The sequence below is a fragment of the Saccopteryx bilineata genome, chromosome 1, assembly GCF_036850765.1.
Source record: "Saccopteryx bilineata isolate mSacBil1 chromosome 1, mSacBil1_pri_phased_curated, whole genome shotgun sequence".
In the NCBI taxonomy this organism is placed as follows: domain Eukaryota; kingdom Metazoa; phylum Chordata; class Mammalia; order Chiroptera; family Emballonuridae; genus Saccopteryx; species Saccopteryx bilineata.
This window is the reverse complement of record NC_089490.1, coordinates 259,432,524-259,450,927: the sequence shown is the minus strand read 5'-3', so window position 1 is coordinate 259,450,927 and position 18,404 is coordinate 259,432,524. Positions and strand designations below refer to the sequence as shown.

The following is an 18,404-nucleotide window of genomic DNA, read 5'->3' as shown; positions in this document are numbered from 1 at the left end:
GGTTGGCTCAGTGGTAGAGCGTCGGCCTGGCGTGCAGAAGTCCCGGGTTCGATTCCCGGCCAGGGCATACAGGAGAAGCGCTCATCTGCTTCTCCACCCCTCCCTCTCTCCTTCCTCTCTGTCTCTCTCTAACCCCTCCCGCAGCCAGGGCTCCATTGGAGCAGGGTTGGCCCAGGCACTGAGGATGGCTCTGTGGCCTCTGCCTCAGGCCCTGGAATGACTCTGGTTGCAGCAGAGCGAAGCCCGAGATGGGCAGAGCATTGCCCCCTGGTGAGCATGCCAGGTGGATCCCGGTCGGGCGCATGCGGGAGTCTGACTGCCTCCCTATTTCCAACTTCAGAAAAGTACGAAAAAAAAAAAAAAGAAAAGAATGTACTTCACTGGTCAGCTAAAGTATCCCATTTCAGGAAGCGTGAACAAGTTTTTGTGGGCTTTTTTCCCGAAGACAAACACTTTGTTTACTGTCATGATATCAGTAGTCTTCTCAGCCAGATGATGTTACCACTTACAGTCCAACAGAATGGAGGCTATTTCCTGACAGCTCTAAACGAAGTCTGAGATGTGTTCTCCTACACAATGGTAATGTTTATGCAGCGGTTCCAATTGGTTATTCAACTCATCTGCGAGAAGATTATAATGACATAAAAATTGTCCTTGACTTTCTGAAGTATGAGGAGCATAACTGGATCATTTGTGTGGATCTTAAAATGGTAAATTTCCTGCTAGGAAAACAGAGGTTTCACGAAGAATCCTTGCTTTCTGTGTTTGTGGAACAGCCAAGCTCGGGAGAAACACTGGACACAGAAGGAGTGGCCGAAACGTGAAGCTCTGGAAGTAGGGATGCAAATGAATGAACCTATAGTTAATCGAGGCAGGATCATTTTTTCCCCACTTCACATCACACTTGGCTTAATGAAGCAGTTTATTCAGGCTTTGAATAGAGAAAGTGAATGCTTTTAACATATTATTTTTGCTTTTCCTGCTGTGTCCTTTTTTTTTTTTTTTTTTGTATTTTTCCGAAGTTGGAAACGGTGAGGCAATCGGACAGACTCCCGCATGTGCCCGACCGGGATCCACCGGGCATGCCCACCAGGGGGCAATGCTCCACCCATCTGGGGCGTTGCTCTGTTGCCAGTAGAGCCATTCTAGCGCCTGAGGCAGAGGCTACAGAGCCATCCTCAGCGCCCGGGCCAACTTTGCTCCAGTGGAACCTCTGCTATGGGAGGGGAAGAGAGAGACAGAGAGGAAGGAGAGGGGGAGGGGTGGAGAAGCAGATGGGCACTTCTCCTGTGTGCCCTGGCCGGGAATTGAACCCGGGACTCCTGCACGCCAGCTCGACACTCTACCACTGAGCCAGCTGGCCAGGGCCTCTGCCGTGTCTTTTGAAAAGATAAAAGTAGGTGTATTCGATGGACCTCAAATTCAAACCCTCATAGTTGACTAAGAATTTGCCAGGAAGATGAATAAGAAGGAGAAAGCATCATGGCAGTCTTTTGTGGCAGTTACAAAGAACTTCCTTGGCAACAAAACAGAAAACTATGAACTTCTGGTTCAAAGGATGCTGTTGGCTTTCTGCAACATTGGATGTAACATGAGTGTTAAGATTCACTTCCTGAACAGTCACCTTGATAAGTTTCCCGAAAATCTTGGAGCTGTTAGTGATAAGCAGACTACTGCTGGAGTATCAATCAAGATTGTCCTCAACAAGTACACAAATGCAAGAGCTACAAATGCAGATTTTTGCCTGAATAGAACTTAAATAAGTTCTGCGCAAATTTTATGATTAAAATAAGTGTTTTAATATGTTCTATTTAGCCTGACCTGTGGTGGTGCAGTGGGATAAAGTGTCGACCTGGAACACTGAGGTCGCCTGTTCGATACCCTGGGCTTGCCTGGTCAAGTCACATATGGGAGTTGATGCTTCCTGCTCCTCCCCTTTCTCTCTCTCTCTCTCTCTCTCTCTCCTCTCTGAAATTGAATAATAAATAAAATCTTAAAAAAATAAAAAAAATATGTTCTATTTCAAAATTGTAGACAAGTTCTGATGCAATCATATCTTTTAGTGTAGTAGTGTATTTACTGCATTATATAAGTTATATTTTCACAAAGATGATGCCCAAGAAGACATTCTACTTCATTATGTTAAACTAAATGTTGAAAATTTTACAATAAGATGAAAATCTAAAATCTTGAATTGCAAAAAAAATTGTGGCTTACAGAGAAAAACTAATGTCAGATTTGAGATCAGCACACTTGATTTAGGTAAGAACAAGTGTTTTTGTGGATGCTACAAAAATTTTGTTCCCCAGTGTTAAGAATTTTTGTTTGATACATGGACAAGATTTGTCACTTACTAGGTCAGGATATAACCCTCATTGTGCAGCAGTTTAAAGCAAGTCAAAGCTGTTTTTGCTTTTTTCTCAAAGGTGGATGGGCTGTCCTCATCATTTTTTTGTTTTGTTTTGTTTTGTTTTTCTAGAGAAAGAGAGAGATAGGAAGGGAGAGAGATGAGAAGCATCAACTCATAATTGCAACACTTTAGTTCATTGATTGCTTCTCATAAGTGCCTTGATGCTGGCTGCAGGGGTTCCTCAAGCCAACCCAGTGACCCCTTGCTCAAGCCAGTGACCTCGGGATTATGTTGGTGATCCTGCTCTCAAACCAGTCACGCTGAGTTCCAGCTGGTGAGCCTGTGCTCAAGCCAGATGAGCCCATGCTGAATTTGACGACTTCGGGGTTTCAAACCTTGCTCCCTACAACACTGGGGATATATCCTGTTTCCTCCGTCTGTTCTTGACTCTACTAGAATTCAGATAAGGTTCAGGAAAGAGAAGGGAGTGAGAAGGAGAGAGGAATAGAGGGTATGGGTGAGCATGAGAGGGTGAGAGGGAGAACAGGAGGAAGCTTGACACAGTGGGGGTCATATGGAAGAAGGGAATGTGGAAGAACAATTTTTCTGAAGATCAGGTGTCCCTGGCAGCTCTTAAGGATTTCCTCCTACCTCTGCACTGGCCAATTGTCTGCCCTAGTAGTTTCTTGGGTATTTTACTTTCCTGTTTGGCCCCTAGGAAGCTGGTGAAGACACTCCCTTCGTGGGTGTCCCTGTTATAGTGGGGCATGTGACCTGTAGCAGGTCGTGTTGCCTGGATCCCAGACAGGGCTCAAGAGGGATTAAAATAGCAAAGAGAGCAGGATACCGTGAGGGGCAGCACCTTACTGCTGAGAGAGGGGAGAGAGTCCTAACTCTTTTTGTGGGCAGGACTCTGGATTGCTACGTCTCCCAAAGTTCACCCCTGTCTGGATTGACTCTGTAAGTGGCAGTGCCTCTGAGGGTGTGCAGTAAAGCTTTAGGTGGGATTTTAGGCCTGAAACACCAAGGGAAATCTAGGTGACCATCTAGTCAGTGTTTCATTTTCTCACATTAAATAAACATAATTTAAAATGATAAATCAAGATAAGGTCAGGGTAAAGAACAAAAATAAATTTTTAAAAATTAAGTGTTCTGCTATCAGTAGGTTGACATTCTCTCTTATTAATTTTTTGACCACCTGCTGTATGTCAGGCATTACCCATGAGTGCCTGAGTAGCAGCCTGTCCAGCTTAAGCTTGAAGACAGAGCAGTTCTAGGAGCTTTGGTAGCGCGTTGTCTTTGACCCACTTCAACCAGCACCGCTGTTGACTTTTAGGTTCTAGGTATTTGACATCTATAAATAGTCACAAGTAGACTTGTTGAGAATAACTCTTGGGAAGGATTCTCCAGTCAAGTTCTTCAGGTTCACAAAATACTTAACCTCCTGAAATCATCCAAAGAGTCTACCTCAGAAAATGTTTTCCCTCATCTTTTTCTTCTTTCTTTCTTGTGTGTATGTGTGGAGAATGGGTGTTTAGAGTGCTAGTGGAAGTGGTGGTGAGGTACAAACAGAACTTTGGAAAGGAGAAAGAAAAGGATGCAAACAAAATGAAAGGGGAATAATTCATTCTTCTAGGTTTAACTGGATTTATTACTTTAAACTTGGTTACCACCAGGCTTGACAGTATTCCTTTTTGTTTGTTTGTTGCTTTTTATAAAGATTCTATTTATTGATTTTACATAGAGAAGAGAAAGGGGTGGAGCAGGAATGAGAAGTATCAACTCACAGTTTCTTCACTTTAGTTGTTAATTGATTATTTGTCATATGTGCCTTGACTGGGCAAACCCAGGTCTTCGAATTGGTGACCTAAGCATTCCAGGTTGATGCTCTATCCACTGTGTCACAACTGGCCAGGCCAGTTCTGATTTTTTTTTTTTAATTGCCTTTGCTGAATATATCCTTTATCTCAAGGGCCTATTATTACATTTTCAGGCAAGCTAGTTACCTGAAAGTTGTCAACAGCTTTGAAAGTTGACTTTTAGAGGACTTGGCCTTTATTTATTTACAGTGGAACCTGGTCTGGCACGGGGGTTACATTCCAGAACCCCCCCACAATAGGCGAAAATCTGTGAAGTAATGACCTTATATTTATTTTATTGTTTATATATATTTTAAGGCTTTATAAACCCTCCCCCACTCTTATAAACCTTCCCCACATTGTTATTAGCCTTCTCCACACTTATTTTGCTTATTTTACTGCTAAAGTAATTAAAATAATAGATATATAAAAATACTTATATACTGCAGAATGCTACAATATAGCAAAAAGTTCACGATACAAAATTAGATATATATAATTTTAAAATCCATGATACAGTGAGACTGTAGAAAGTGAACTGTGATATGGCGAGGAATGACTGCATTTTAATTTTCAAATTTTATTTAGAAAATTAACTTTAACAGGGTGGCATTGATCAATGAGAGTACATAGGTTTCAGGTAAACATTTCTATAGCATTTGAACTGTTAGTTGTGTTGTATACCCAATCACCCAAAGTCATATTATTTTCTGTCACCTTATATTTGTCCCTCTTTACACCCTTGCCCCTACCCCCTTCCATGTCCCCCTTCACCACGTCCCCCCCATAACCACTTCACTTTTATCTATGTCCATGAGTCTCAGTTTTATATCCCACCTGTGTGTGAAATCATACAATTCTTAGCTTTTTCTGATTTACTTATTTCACTCAGTTCTCAAGGTCTATCCATGTTGTAAATATCATCATGTCATCATTGTTTATGGCTGAATAGTATCTTAATTTTTTGAGGAACCACCATACTTTCTTCCATAATGGTTGTACTACTTTACATTCCCACCAGCAGTGAATGACGGTTCCTTTTTCTCCACAGCCTTTCCAACACTTGTTATTATCTGTCTTGTTGATAATAGCTAATCTAACAGGTGTGAGATGGTATCTCATTGTAGTTTTGATTTGCATTTCTCTAATAGCTAGTGAAGATGAACATCTTTTCATATATCTGTTGGTCATTTGTGTGTCCTCTTGGGAGAAGTGTCTCTTTAGGTCCTGTCCCCATTTTTTAATTGGACTGTTGGCTTTTTTGTTGCTGAGCTTTGTGAGTTCTTTATGTGTTTTAAATATTAACCTCTTATCTGAGCTGTTGTTTGCAAATATTATCTCCCATTTAGCTGGCTGCCTATTTGTTTTGTTGTCAGTTTCTTTTGCTGTGCAGAAGCTTTTTAGTTTGATGTAGTCCCATTCATTTATTTTTGCCTTGACTTCCCTTGCCTCTGAGGTCAAATTTATAAATTATTCTCTACAGCCAACGTACCTATGTTTTCTTCTATGTAATATTTTGTTTTGAATCTTATATTTAGGTCTTTGATCCATTTTGAATTATTTTTGTGTGGGGGAAAAACTGTAGTCAAGATTCATTTTGCATGTGGCTTTCCAATTTTCCCAGCACTATTAATTGAAGAAGTTTTCTTTTCTCCATTGTGTGTTTTGGCTCCTTTGTCAAAGATGATTTACCCATATATATGTGGTTTTATTTCTGGGCACCTCAGTTATGTTCCATTGGTCTGTATGTTTGTTTTTATGCCAATACTATGCTGTTTTGATTATCATGGCTTTATAGTATAATTTGAAGTCAGGTAGTCTGATACCTCTGGCTTCATTCATTTTCCCCAGGATTGCTTTGGCTATTTGGGTTTTTTTTTATGTTTTCATACAAACCTGGTGATTTTTTGTACTGTTTCTTTAAAAAATGACATTGGGCCCTGGCTGGTTGGCTCAGCCGTAGAGCGTCGGCCTGGCGTGCGGGGGACCCGGGTTCGATTCCCGGCCAGGGCACATAGGAGAAGCGCCCATTTGCTTCTCTACCCCCACCCCCTCCTTCCTCTCTGTCTCTCTCTTCCCCTCCCGCAGCCAAGGCTCCATTGGAGCAAAGATGGCCCGGGCGCAGGGGATGGCTCCTTGGCCTCTGCCCCAGGCGCTAGAGTGGCTCTGGTCGCGGCAGAGCGACGCCCCGGAGGGGCAGAGCATCGCCCCCTGGTGGGCAGAGCGTCACCCCCTGGTGGGCAGAGCGTCGCCCCCTGGTGGGCGTGCCGGGTGGATCCCGGTCGGACGCATGCGGGAGTCTGTCTGACTGTCTCTCTCCGTTTCCAGCTTCAGAAAAGTACAAAAAAACAACAACAAATGACATTGGGATTTTGATGGGGATTACATTAAATTTATATTTTGCTTTGGGTAGTATGATCATTTTAATAACTGTTGATTTTTCCAATCCATGTACTTGGAATGGAATATTTTTCCATTTAATTCTGTCATTTTCAATTTCTTTCAGTGTTTTGTAGTTTTCAGTGTATAGACCCTTCATATTCTTTGATAAGTTTATTCCTAGGTATTTTATTTTATTTTTTTTGCAATTGTAAAAGGAATTCTTATTTTTGAGTTCATTTTCTAAAGTTTCATCGTTGGCATATATGAAAGCAATAGACTTCTACATATTGCTTTTGTATCCTGACTTTACTGTATTGGTTTATTGTTTCTAATACTTTTTTGGTGGAGTCTTTGGGGTTTTCTATATAAAGGATCATGTCATCTGCAAAGAGTGATACCTTTACTTCTTCTTTCCCAATATGGATGCCTTTTATTTCTTTCTCTTGCCTGATCTCTCTGGCTAAAACTTCCAGAACTATGTTGAATAAGAGTGGAGAGAGTGGGCAGCCTTGTCTTGTTCCTGATTTTAGAGGAAAAGCCTTCATTTTTTCCACCATTTAGTATGATAGCTGACGGTTTGTCATATAGGGCCTTTATTCTGTTGAGGTACTTTCCTTCTATTCCAATTTTACTAAAGTGTTTTAAATCTTTTTTTTTTTTTTTTACAGAGATAGAGCGAGAGTTGGAGAGAGGGATAGATAGGGGCAGAGAGATGAGAAGATCGATCATCAGTTTTTCATTGTGGCAATTTAGTTGTTCCTTGATTGCTTTCTCATATGTGCTTTGACCGTGGGCCTTCAGCAGACCGAGTAACCCCTTGCTCAAGCCAGCAACCTTGGGTCCAAGCTGGTGAGCTTTGCTCAAACCAGATAAGCTCGTGCTCAAGCTGACGACCTTGGGGTCTCGAACCTGGGTCCTCCGCATCCCAGTCCCATGCTCTATCCACTGTGCCACCACCTGGTCAGGCTTTACTGAGTGTTTTAAACATAAAGTGATGTTATATCGTATGAATGACTTTTCTCCATCTATTGATAGGACCATATGATTCTTGTTCTTTGTTTTGTTGGTGTGGTTATTATGTTAATAGATTTCCATATGTTGAACCATCCTTGTGCTCCTGGAATGAATCCCACTTGATCGTGATGTATTATTTTTAATGTGTTGTTGTATTTAATTTGCTAGTATTTTGTTTAGCATTTTTGTATCTGTATTCATTAGAGATATTGGTCTGTAGTTTTCTTTTTTTGTGTTGTTCTTACTGGGTTTTGGTATGCAAGTTATGTTGGATCATAAAATGTGTTAGGGAGTGTTGATTATTCTTTTATACTTTGGAAGACGTTAGAAGGATAGGTACCAAATCTTGGAATGTTTGGTAGAATTCCCTAGTGTAGCCATCTGGTCCTAGACTTTTGTTTTTTTAAGGAGGTTTTTTTTTAAATATTTTATTTTTAACTTTATTCAGTTTTTTTTAGAGAGACAGAGAGAGAAGGGAGAGGAGCAGAAAGCATCAACTCTCATACGTGCCATGACCAGGCAAGCCCAGGGTTTTGAACTGGTGACCTCAGTGTTCCCAGGTCAACACTTTATCCACTGTGCCACCACAGGTCAGGCTAAGGAGGTTTTTTATAGTTATTTCTATTTCCTCCCTGCTTGTTGGTCTATTTTGGTTTTCTTCTTCTTTGTGACTCAGTCTAGGAAGATTATATAGTTCTAGGAATTTATCCATTTCCACTAGGTTGTTGAATTTGGTGGTATATGATCTTTCATGATATTCTGCTATGATCCTTTGTATATCTATGATGTCTGTGGTAATTTCTTCTCTTTCATTTTAGATTTTGTATATATGAATCCTTCCTCATTTTTCCTTAGTAAGTCTAGCGAGTGGTTTGATTTTATTGCTCTTTTCAAAGAACTAGCTGTTTGCTCTATTAATCTTTTCTATAGTTCTTTTTGTTCTCTTTTATTTAGCTCTGCTCTAATTTTTACTATTTCCTTTCTTCTGACTTTGGGTTGCTTTTGTTCTTCTTTTTCTAGTTCCTTAAGATGTGATGTTAGCCCTGGCCGGTTGGCTCAGTGGTAGAGCATCGACCTGGCGTGCAGAAGTCCCAGGTTCAATTCCCGGCCAGGGCACACAGGTGAAGCGCCCATCTGCTTCTCCACCCTCCCCCTCTCCTTCCTCTCTGTCTCTCTCTTCCCCTCCTGCAGCAAGACTCCATTGGAGCAAAGATGGCCCGGGCGCTGGGGCTGGCTCCTTGGCCTCTGCCCCAGGTGCTAGAGTGGCTCTGGTCGCAGCAGAGCGACGCCCTGGAGGGGCAGAGTGTCACCCCCTGGTGGGTGTGCCGGGTGGATCTCGGTCGGGCGCATGCGGGAGTCTGTCTGACTGTCTCTCCCCGTTTCCAGCTTCAGAAAAATACAAAAAAAAAAGAAAAAAAAAGATGTGATGTTAGGTTGTTTAATTGGGCCCTCTCTTGTTTCTTGATATAAGCCTGTAACTTTCTTCTTATGCTTTCACTGCATCCCAGAAATTTTGATATGTTGTGTTGTCATTTTCATTTGTTTGTGTGTATGTGTGTGTGTGTGTATCTTTTGATTTCTGCTTTTATTTCTTCTTTGACCAGTCATTTTTTAGAAATATTTTTAATTTCCACATTTTTGTGGGTTTCTTGACTTCCTTTTTGCTGTTGAATTCTAATTTTGAAGCCTTATGGTCAGAAACAATGCTTTGTATAATTTCAGTTCTCCTCAGTTTGTTGATGTTATTTATTATTATTTTTTTTGTATTTTTCTGAAGCTGGAAATGGGGAGAGACAGACAGACTCCCGCATGCGCCCGACCGGGATCCACCCGGCACGCCCACCAGGGGCAACGCTCTGCCCACCAGGGGGCGATGCTCTGCCCCTCCGGGGCGTCACTCTGCCGCGACCAGAGCCACTCTAGCGCCTGGGGCAGAGGCCGAGTCATCCCCAGCGCCCGGGGCCATCTTTGCTCCAATGGAGCCTTGGCTGCGGGAGGGGAAGAGAGAGACAGAGAGGAAGGAGGGCGGTGGGGGGTGGAGAAGCAAATGGGCGCTTCTCCTATGTGCCCTGGCCAGGAATCGAACCCGGGTCCCCTGCATGCCAGGCCGACGCTCTACTGCTGAGCCAACTGGCCAGGGCCAGTAGTGACTTTTTTGTGTGTGGTTACCATTAGGTTATTAAGAGAAAAATGTTCATATATACAAGAATCCTTTTTCTTAGTGCTTCTACACTCCATCCTCCTTTGCTACTACAAATCTTTTATCTTCTCTCATTTTGTGTTATTGTTGTCACAGATTATCCTTGTTTTTATTGTGACCTTGTAGGAGATTTTACTTGTAGTTTTGATTTGTTTTGTTCTTTGTATCTGGTTGAATAACCCCCTTGAGTATTTCCTGCCATGGGGGTTTTCTGGTCATAAATTCCCTCAACTTCTGTATGTCTGTAAAAGTTTTTACTTCTCCTTCATATTTGAAGAATAACTTTGATGGATATAGTATTCTTGGCTGGTAATTTCTCTCTTTCAGTACTTTGAATGTTTGGGTCCACTCTCTTCTGGCTTGTCGAATTTCTTCTGAGAAGTCTGATGATAACCTAATGGGCTTTTCTTTATATGTTATGGTCTTCTTTTCCCTAGCTGCCTTGAGGATTCTTTCTTTGTCATCAATTTTTGACAGTTTAATTACAATGTGCCTTAGAATAGGTCTGTTTGGGTTGAGGCAACTCGACGTTCTGTTTGCCTCTTGGATTCAAGGCTCTCATTCTTTTCATAGGCTTAGGAAGTTCTCATCAATTATTTGTTTGAATAGGCTCCCCATTTCCTTCTCCCTTTCTTCTTTTTCTGATATACCCATTATTCTCATAGTAGTCTTTCTAATGGAGAGAGAGACAATTTTGTACAGCTCTCTCTTTTTTTTAAATTCATGAGTCTCTCTCTTCTTCTGTCTGTAGCATCTCTAGTTGCCTGTCTTTGATGTCACTGATTCTTTCCTCTATCTAGCTCAGGGGTCTCAAACTCGCGGCCTGCTGAACAATTTTGTGCGGCCCGCAGACTAATCCACGAAGTTCAAAATATTTTGGATAAAATTAAGTAAGCCCCTGGATTAGTCTGCGGGCTGCACAAAATTGTTTGGCGGGCCGCGAGTTTGAGACCCCTGGTTAGCTAAACTTGCTGCTTCAGTTTTCAATTCATGTATTGAGGTCATCAGTATTTTAAAAATTTCAATCTCTTTGGTGAGGTATTCATTTTGTTCATTAATTTGTTTTATGAGCTCATTAAGTTCACTATTGGTGTTTTCTTTCATCTCATTGAGTATTTAAGAACTTCAATTTTCAATTCTTTATCATTTAACTCCAAGGTTTCTATGTGATTGAGATATTTTATGGAGTTTTTTCTGAATTACATCTCTGTCTTTTGTAGCCATGATGTTTGATTTCTTCTTCCTTGATGGCATTTTACAGTGGTATTGTTAAGAATCCTAACCAAAAGAAACTACTAAAGATATGAAAAATTAAAATTAAAAAATACCAAAAAAAGGAAAAATTAAAAAAAATTATAACAAGGAAAGAAGAAAAAAACAAAAAGCTCAAAAATAAAAATAAAATATATAAAAATTAAAGGGGATGAAATTCAAAAGAGAAAAAGAAGAAAAGAATAAGAAAAAAGGGGAAAAGAAAGAAATGAATAAAAAAAGGAATAATTTTGGTTTTGAGAAGTTTCTTCCAGTAGGTGTCACTGTAGTATAACTTTTAGCTCTGTGATGTTTGTGAGCTGTTCTCTGCTGTGATTTTGCTGTTGCAATGACATAGGTGCAGCCGCAGTCATGTTGGTGGGAGTGTGTGTTGTAAGGGCTTTAGGGGTTTGGGTTTATGGCCTAGGCTTTCTTACTCTAGCAATGGTGATCTTAGGCCTCTGGGCACTCCTCCCCATGTCTCAACAACCAGGGGATCAGATGGTGAGCACCTCTGTTCTTCAGGGCAGAGAGTGGTTCTGGAGAGCTAGCCGTGTGGTTTGTCTATGCCACCCTTTGTACTGTGAGGTGAGGGAGGTGAGATCTAGGAGGCTAGGGTCCACACTTTTGTTGTCTCTGTGTCTGCCAAGTTTGGGCTGCAGACATCACTGTGACCCTGCATTCTGGCTGCTTTGGTTATCTCCCCCTCATCCCTCTGTCTCACCACTCCTCTCAGCAGAAGACCACCCAGTTATTCTGGGTTTCCCTCTATATACCCTTCAGGTATTTTCAAACAGCCTGAGCTTCCTTCCTACCCATATCCAGCAGAGAAAAAAAAACCCCAGTCCTTCTGGGTTTGTCTCCTCCAGAGCTGACCATGAGTGAGTTTTATTTTCTGCCCGCCTTTTCACCCCATCCCACCTCAAGTCCATTTGGTGCGCAGATCTTTCAGGCGCACCTGCAAGCCCAGCTGGGGTTCCTTTGCTGTGTTATAGTTGTTCAATTTGTTGAAATTTCAAGCGAAGTGATCAGGAGTATCTCTCACGCTGTGATTGCTCTGATGTCATCTGGTATCCAATCCAATTGGACTCGGCCTTTAAAGGTCTTTGATTTATTTTAGAATATCCTTCAGGTCTGGTACATGTGAGCACTCAGATATATGTTACATGAATGAATGGATAACACACTAAGCAATTATGCTAACCATATTAACCAGTCAGAGAAATGGGTCCCATTACATGCGACACAACCATTTCAAGAAAATAAAAAACCCAGAGTTTCGAAATAAATTGTGGCGTGAGCTGTTTTGTACCCTAGGCAGAATATCTACATTTTAAACTTTGATTTGAAATTAAAGAATGTTAAATATATCTATCTGCTCATTATGAATTAAAAGCCTTGTGAAATACATAAACATAAATTTCAAATTTTTTTAGGATTTGCAAGAATATTTGGCTACCCAATTGGTATCATTGGAAATAATGGAGTTCTCTTTTCTGAATCTGCAAAAAAGGCAAGTACTAATGAACATTTTTCAAGATTTTCTGTTTTTAAGTTCATGAATTTTCAAGACCAAATAATGCATGAAAATTTATTGCATAAAAGCTTTAAGATATTTAACCAGATGCCTTTGGAAAAAGGAACAATGTGTGTGTGCACACGATCATGTATGTGTGTGTGTTAGTGTTTGAAACAGTTTTTGTGAAGGTTTACACGAACATAATGAACTATCTTGAACACTAGTAAAAGTTCAGGCATGGTCTCCCTGTTGGACCATGCTGACAAGGTATTGCTTGTTTTTATTTAATGGTATATATAGGGAATGTCTCCTAATATATTAAACATTTCTGAACTAATGGCTTTTAATGAATATATACAACATTTATTTCAATAAAGGAACTGTTAGGCTGAGGCCAGCACACACTACCTAGCTATATTTGGTGGCTTGGCACAAATAAACATGGAGGAGTTATGCCTGGCTCAGTCTGACATTTAATTTGTAGAAGTAAGCCCCAAAGGTCTGTGATTTCAGCGTTCTTGTATTTGAGGTTGAGCAAATGCTTTGAGATTTTGTACCTGCCAAGCATTTCCAGCAGAGTTAAAGGGATCTGTGCATAGAGGGCAAAATATAAAGGAAATGATTTATAAGAGTGTCCTTACTCACATGTTTAGAGGACAGGGAAAGGAATAATTATATTTTTGTGTCAAACAATTTCCTGAGTGACGTCAGAGAAATGGCAATGTGAGAGATACTTCTGGTCTCTCCTCTTAAAATTTCAACGAATTCTGCAACTGTAATGCAGCATGCGCCTTAAAGATCTTTGCACCAAAGGGACTGAGGGTAGGATGGGTTGAAAGTGGGTGGAAGATAAAATACTTTTGCAGTGGGCTTTGGAAAGGAGAGAAGCCAAAGGAGCGAATGGACTGAGGGAGGGAGGTTTATTTGGCTTGGGTTTTTTGTTGAGCCAGGAGAGACAGAGAGATTGAGGGGCAGAGGGGAAATAGCTGAATTAAGGTGGGTGCAACCAAGTACATGGCCAGGTGCCCATGATCTACCCACATCACTTGGTTCCGCTTGTCATCTGCCAGTGCTCGACACACGCTTAGCCGACAGAGTTTGGCCTGCACGCACTAAAGTGCACTTGTCCCACACTGTGCAGTGTTGAAGAAGACCAAAGTGTGGCCCCTCAGCCTCCCAGATCCTGCCTCTTTCCCTGCACAGTACAAAGATTGGCCATGGTTGACCCCCAACAGCTGACTCTGGGTGTATTTTCTCCCTTGAGAGGCATAGGTGCTCTGCATCTGATCCCCTGGCCTGTTGAGATGTGAAGAGGAGTGCTCAGAGACCTGAAACGGCCATTGCTAGAGCCATAAGACTGCAAAGCCATAAAGTTGCAAAGCCATAAAACTGAAACTAAAGCTGTCACATCACACCCCACCCACCAAGGATATTGTTGCCTTGCATACATCATTACGATAGCAATGACTCAGCAGAGTTCTGCCCAAGAATTTCACAGAGCCAAAACTTTAATACAGTGACAACTACTGGAAAAAGAAAAAAGTAACCTTTCAAAACTGAAAAAAATATTCATTTTCTTGTTTTTTGTCTTTTTAATTTTCTTTCTTTTTTTCTCATTTGAATTTTATTATTCTTAGTTTTTATAATTTTTATTCTTACTTTTAGTGTTTTATTTTTGATACCTTTTCTTTTACTCTTTTTTCTTTTTTCCCTTTTCTTCCTTTACTTTTTTCTCTTTCTCAGATTAACATCATTTTTCTTCAAATTTTTATATATTTTACTCTTTTTTGTGGTGTTTTTTATATTCTTTTTTCCTTTTTTTCTTGGTTCTTGCTCATTGTTTTCTGTAGTTTCTTTTTCCTACTTATTTTTAGAATTATTTTTTCATTGCATTTTTTCAGTTTTTATTTTTCAATTTTTAGTTGCCTCTTGTTAGGGTTCTTCTTTTTTTTTTTTTTTTTTTTGTATTTTTCTGAAGTTGGAAATGGGGAGGCAGTCAGACAGACTCCCGCATGCGCCCGACTGGGATCCACCCGGCATGCCCACCAGGGGGCAATGCTCTGCCCATCCGGGGCATCGCTCTGTTGTAACCAGAGCCATTCTAGCACCTGAGGCAGAGACCATGGAGCCATCCTCAGCGCCCAGGCCAACTTTGCTCCAATGAAGCCTTGGCTGTGGGAGGGGAAGAGAGAGACAGAGAGGAAGGAGAGGGGGAGGGGTGGAGAAGCAGATGGGCGCTTCTCCTATGTGCCCTGGCCGGGAATCGAACCCAGGACTCCTACACGCCAGGCCAACACTCTACCACTGAGCCAACCGGCCAGGGCTCTTGTTAGGGTTCTTAACAATACCACTCTCAAATGATATCAAGGAAGAGGAAATCAAATATGGATACAGAAGACAGAGACGTACTTCAGATACATAATAAAAAATCTCCAGAAAAAAAATCTCCATTACATGGAAATCATGGTGTTAAGCGACAGAGAATTCAAATTGAAGTTCTAAAAATACTCAGTGAGATGCGAGAGAACACTGATAGATTATTTAATGAGCTCAAAAAACAAATTAATGAACAAAAAGAGTACTTCACAAAGTAGATTCAAACTATAAAAAAGAAACAAACAGAAATAAACTCAATACATAAACTGAAAAATGAGGTAGTAAGTTTAGCTAATAGAACAGGCCAGATAGAGGAGATAATCAGTGATACTGAAGACTGGTGACTAGAAATATTACAGAGAGAAGAAGAGAGAGACTCAGGAACTTAAAAAAATGAGAGAGCTGTACAAGAATTGTCTCTCTCCATCAGAAAGACTAATATAAGAATAATGGGTATATCAGAAGAAGAAGAGAAGGAAAAGGAGAGCCTATTCAAACAGATAATTGATGAGAACTACCCAAGCCTATGGAAAGAGTTGGATCCTTGAATCCAATAAGCAAACAGAACATTGAGTTACCTTGACCCAAACAGACCTACTCCAAGGTACATTGTAATGAAATTTTTACAAATCCATGATGAAGAAAGAATTCTCAAGGCAGCTAGGGAAAAGAAGACTATAATATATAAAGTAAGATACTCACCTGATTTCTCAGCAGAAGCCTATAAGTGGAAGAGTGGACCCAAACATTCAAAATACTGAAAGGAAGGAATTACTATCTAAGAATACAATATCTATGAAAGCTACCCTTCAAATATGGAGAAGAAACAAAAATTTTACAGACAGGCCCTGGCCAGTTGGCTCAGCGGTAGAGCGTCAGCCTGGCGTGCGGGGGACCCGGGTTCGATTCCCGGCCAGGGCACATAGGAGAAGCGCCCATTTGCTTCTCCACCCCCAACCCCTCCTTCCTCTCTGTCTCTCTCTTCCCCTCCCGCAGCCAAGGCTCCATTGGAGCAAAGATGGCCCGGGCGCTGGGGATGGCTCCTTGGCCTCTGCCCCAGGCTCTAGAGTGGCTCTGGTCGCAGCAGAGCGACGCCCTGGAGGGGCAGAGCATCACCCCCTGGTGGGCAGAGCATCGCCCTTGGTGGGCGTGCCGGGTGGATCCCGGTCGGGCGCATGCGGGAGTCTGTCTGACTGTCTCTCCCCGTTTCCAGCTTCAGAAAAATACAAAAAAAAAAAATTTTACAGACATACAGAAGCTGAGTGAATTTATCACCAGAAACTCCCACTGCAGGAAATACTAAAGGGGGTTATCTGACAAGATACAAATAACAAAACAAAACAAAACTACAAGTAAAAAGCTCCAGCAAGATCACAATAAAAAGAAAGATAATCTGTGGCAACAATGACATAAAAGGGGAGAAGATAAAGATCTACTGTAGCAAAGGAGGATGGAGAGCAGAAGCACTCATAAGATAATGGACTTTTGTAAATATGATCATTTTTCTTTTAATAACCCCTGAAAATGCCACAAGTGAAACACATAGCTTAAAAAGAGAAGAAACAGGAATGAAGTATGGAGTACCAGCAAACAAAGCAACTTACAGAAAAACAGAAGAACCAAATGAAATACAGAGCTATAAGAAAGCAGTATATAAAATGGCTATAGGAAATTTTCAAGTGTCAATAATTACCCTAAATGTAAATGGACTGAATTCACCAGTAGAGGCACCGCTTAGCAGATCGGATCAAAAAGTAATAGCCAACCATATGCTGCCTTCAAGAGATACATCTAAGCTGTAAAGACAAAAGTAGACTCAAAGTGAAAGGTTGGAAAAAATTCTCCAAGCAAATAATGCAAAAAGAAAAGCAGGTGTATCCATACTCATCTGACAATGCTGACTCCAAGACAACAAAGTTAACCAGAGACAAAGATGGTCATTTCATAATGATAAAGGGGACATTGTATCATAAAGACATAACACTTCTTAATATGTATACATCAAATCAGGGAGCACCAAACTATATAAGAATACATCTCCTAACTGATCTAAAAATAGAAGCAGACAACAACATAATCATACTTGGAGATCTCAACATACCATTGGTGGCTTTAGGTTGATCATCCAAACACAAAAATAAAGATATATTGGCCTTAAATGACACACTAGATCAAATGGACATAATAAACATTAGAGGACATTTTATCCCAGAACTTCAGAGTACATTTTTCTCTAGTGTACATGGAACATTCTCAAGGATAGAACATATTTTGGGCCACAAAAATAACACCAACAAACTCAGGAAGATTGAAATTATACCAAGCACATTTTCTTAAAATAAGGCTTTGAAATTAGAATTCAACAGCAAAAGGGAAGTAAAGAAACCCACAAAAAATATGGAAATTAAACAACATACTTCTAAAAAATGACTGGATCAAAGAAGAAGTAAAAGCAGAGGTCAAAAGCTATATACAGAGAAACAAAAATGACAATACGACATATCAAAATTTCTGGGATGCAGCAAAAGCAGTAATAAAAGGGAAGTTTATATCATTACAGGCTTATATCAAGAAACAAGAGAGCCCAAGTAAACAACTTAACATCACATCTTAAGGAACTAGAAAAAGAAGAACAGAGCCAACCCAAAATTAGCAGAAGAAAGGAAACTGTAAAAATTAGCATATGAAATAGATGAAACAGAAAACAGAAAAACTATAGAAAAAATTAATATAACAAAGAGCTGTTTTTTTGAAAAGATCAATTAAATTGACAAAGCATTGGCTAGACTCATTAAGGAAAAAGGAGAAAGGAATCACATAAACAAAATCTGAAATGAAAGAGGAGAAATTACCACAGATATAGATAGACGAAAGATCATTGTAGAATACTATGAAAAAGAATATGCCACCAAATTCAACAATCAAGAAAAGGATGCCTGACCAGGTGGTGGCTCAGTGGATGGAGCATTGGACTGGGATGCAGAGGACCCAACTTCGAGACCCTGAGGTCGCTGGCTTGAGCACAGGCTCATCTGGTTTGAGCAAAAACTCATCAGCTTGGACCTAAGGTTGCTGGCTTGAGCAAGGGGTTACTCGGTCTGCTGTAGCCCCACGGTCAAAGCACATATGAGAAAGCAATAAGGTGCCACAACGAAAAACTGATGATTGATGCTTCTCATCTCTCTCCTTTCCTGTTTGTCTGTCCCTACCTATCCCTCTCTGCCTCTGTAAGGAGAAAAAAAAAAAGGAAAAATTCCTAGAACTATACAGTCTTCCCTAGACTGAGTCACAAAGAAGTAGAAAATGTAAATAGACCCATAAGCAGAGAGGAAATAGAAACAACTATTAAAAACCTCCCCCAAAATAAAAGTCCATTACTAGAAGGCTACACTAGTGAGTGCTACCATTCATAGAAAACTTGGTTCCAGTCCTTCTCAAAATCTTCCAAAAAAT

General features: G+C 40.7%; 1 protein-coding gene across 3 annotated transcripts in view; it reads left to right on the top strand.

Annotated features, from left to right (window-relative positions):
• The window catches only part of LOC136312099 (methylcrotonoyl-CoA carboxylase beta chain, mitochondrial), an 88,486-nt gene that overhangs the window by 52,953 nt on the left and 17,129 nt on the right, over positions 1–18,404 (top strand). Inside the window, exon 12 of one of the 3 annotated variants that reach the window (XM_066241555.1) lies at positions 12,493–12,569. The exons of 1 other annotated variant lie outside the window; for it this stretch is intronic. In XM_066241555.1, coding sequence (XP_066097652.1) covers positions 12,493–12,569 — 77 coding nt within the window. Of the gene's footprint in view, positions 1–12,492; positions 12,574–18,404 lie in introns of all 3 variants that reach the window. One more of the 3 variants, XM_066241565.1, reaches the window with a different exon arrangement.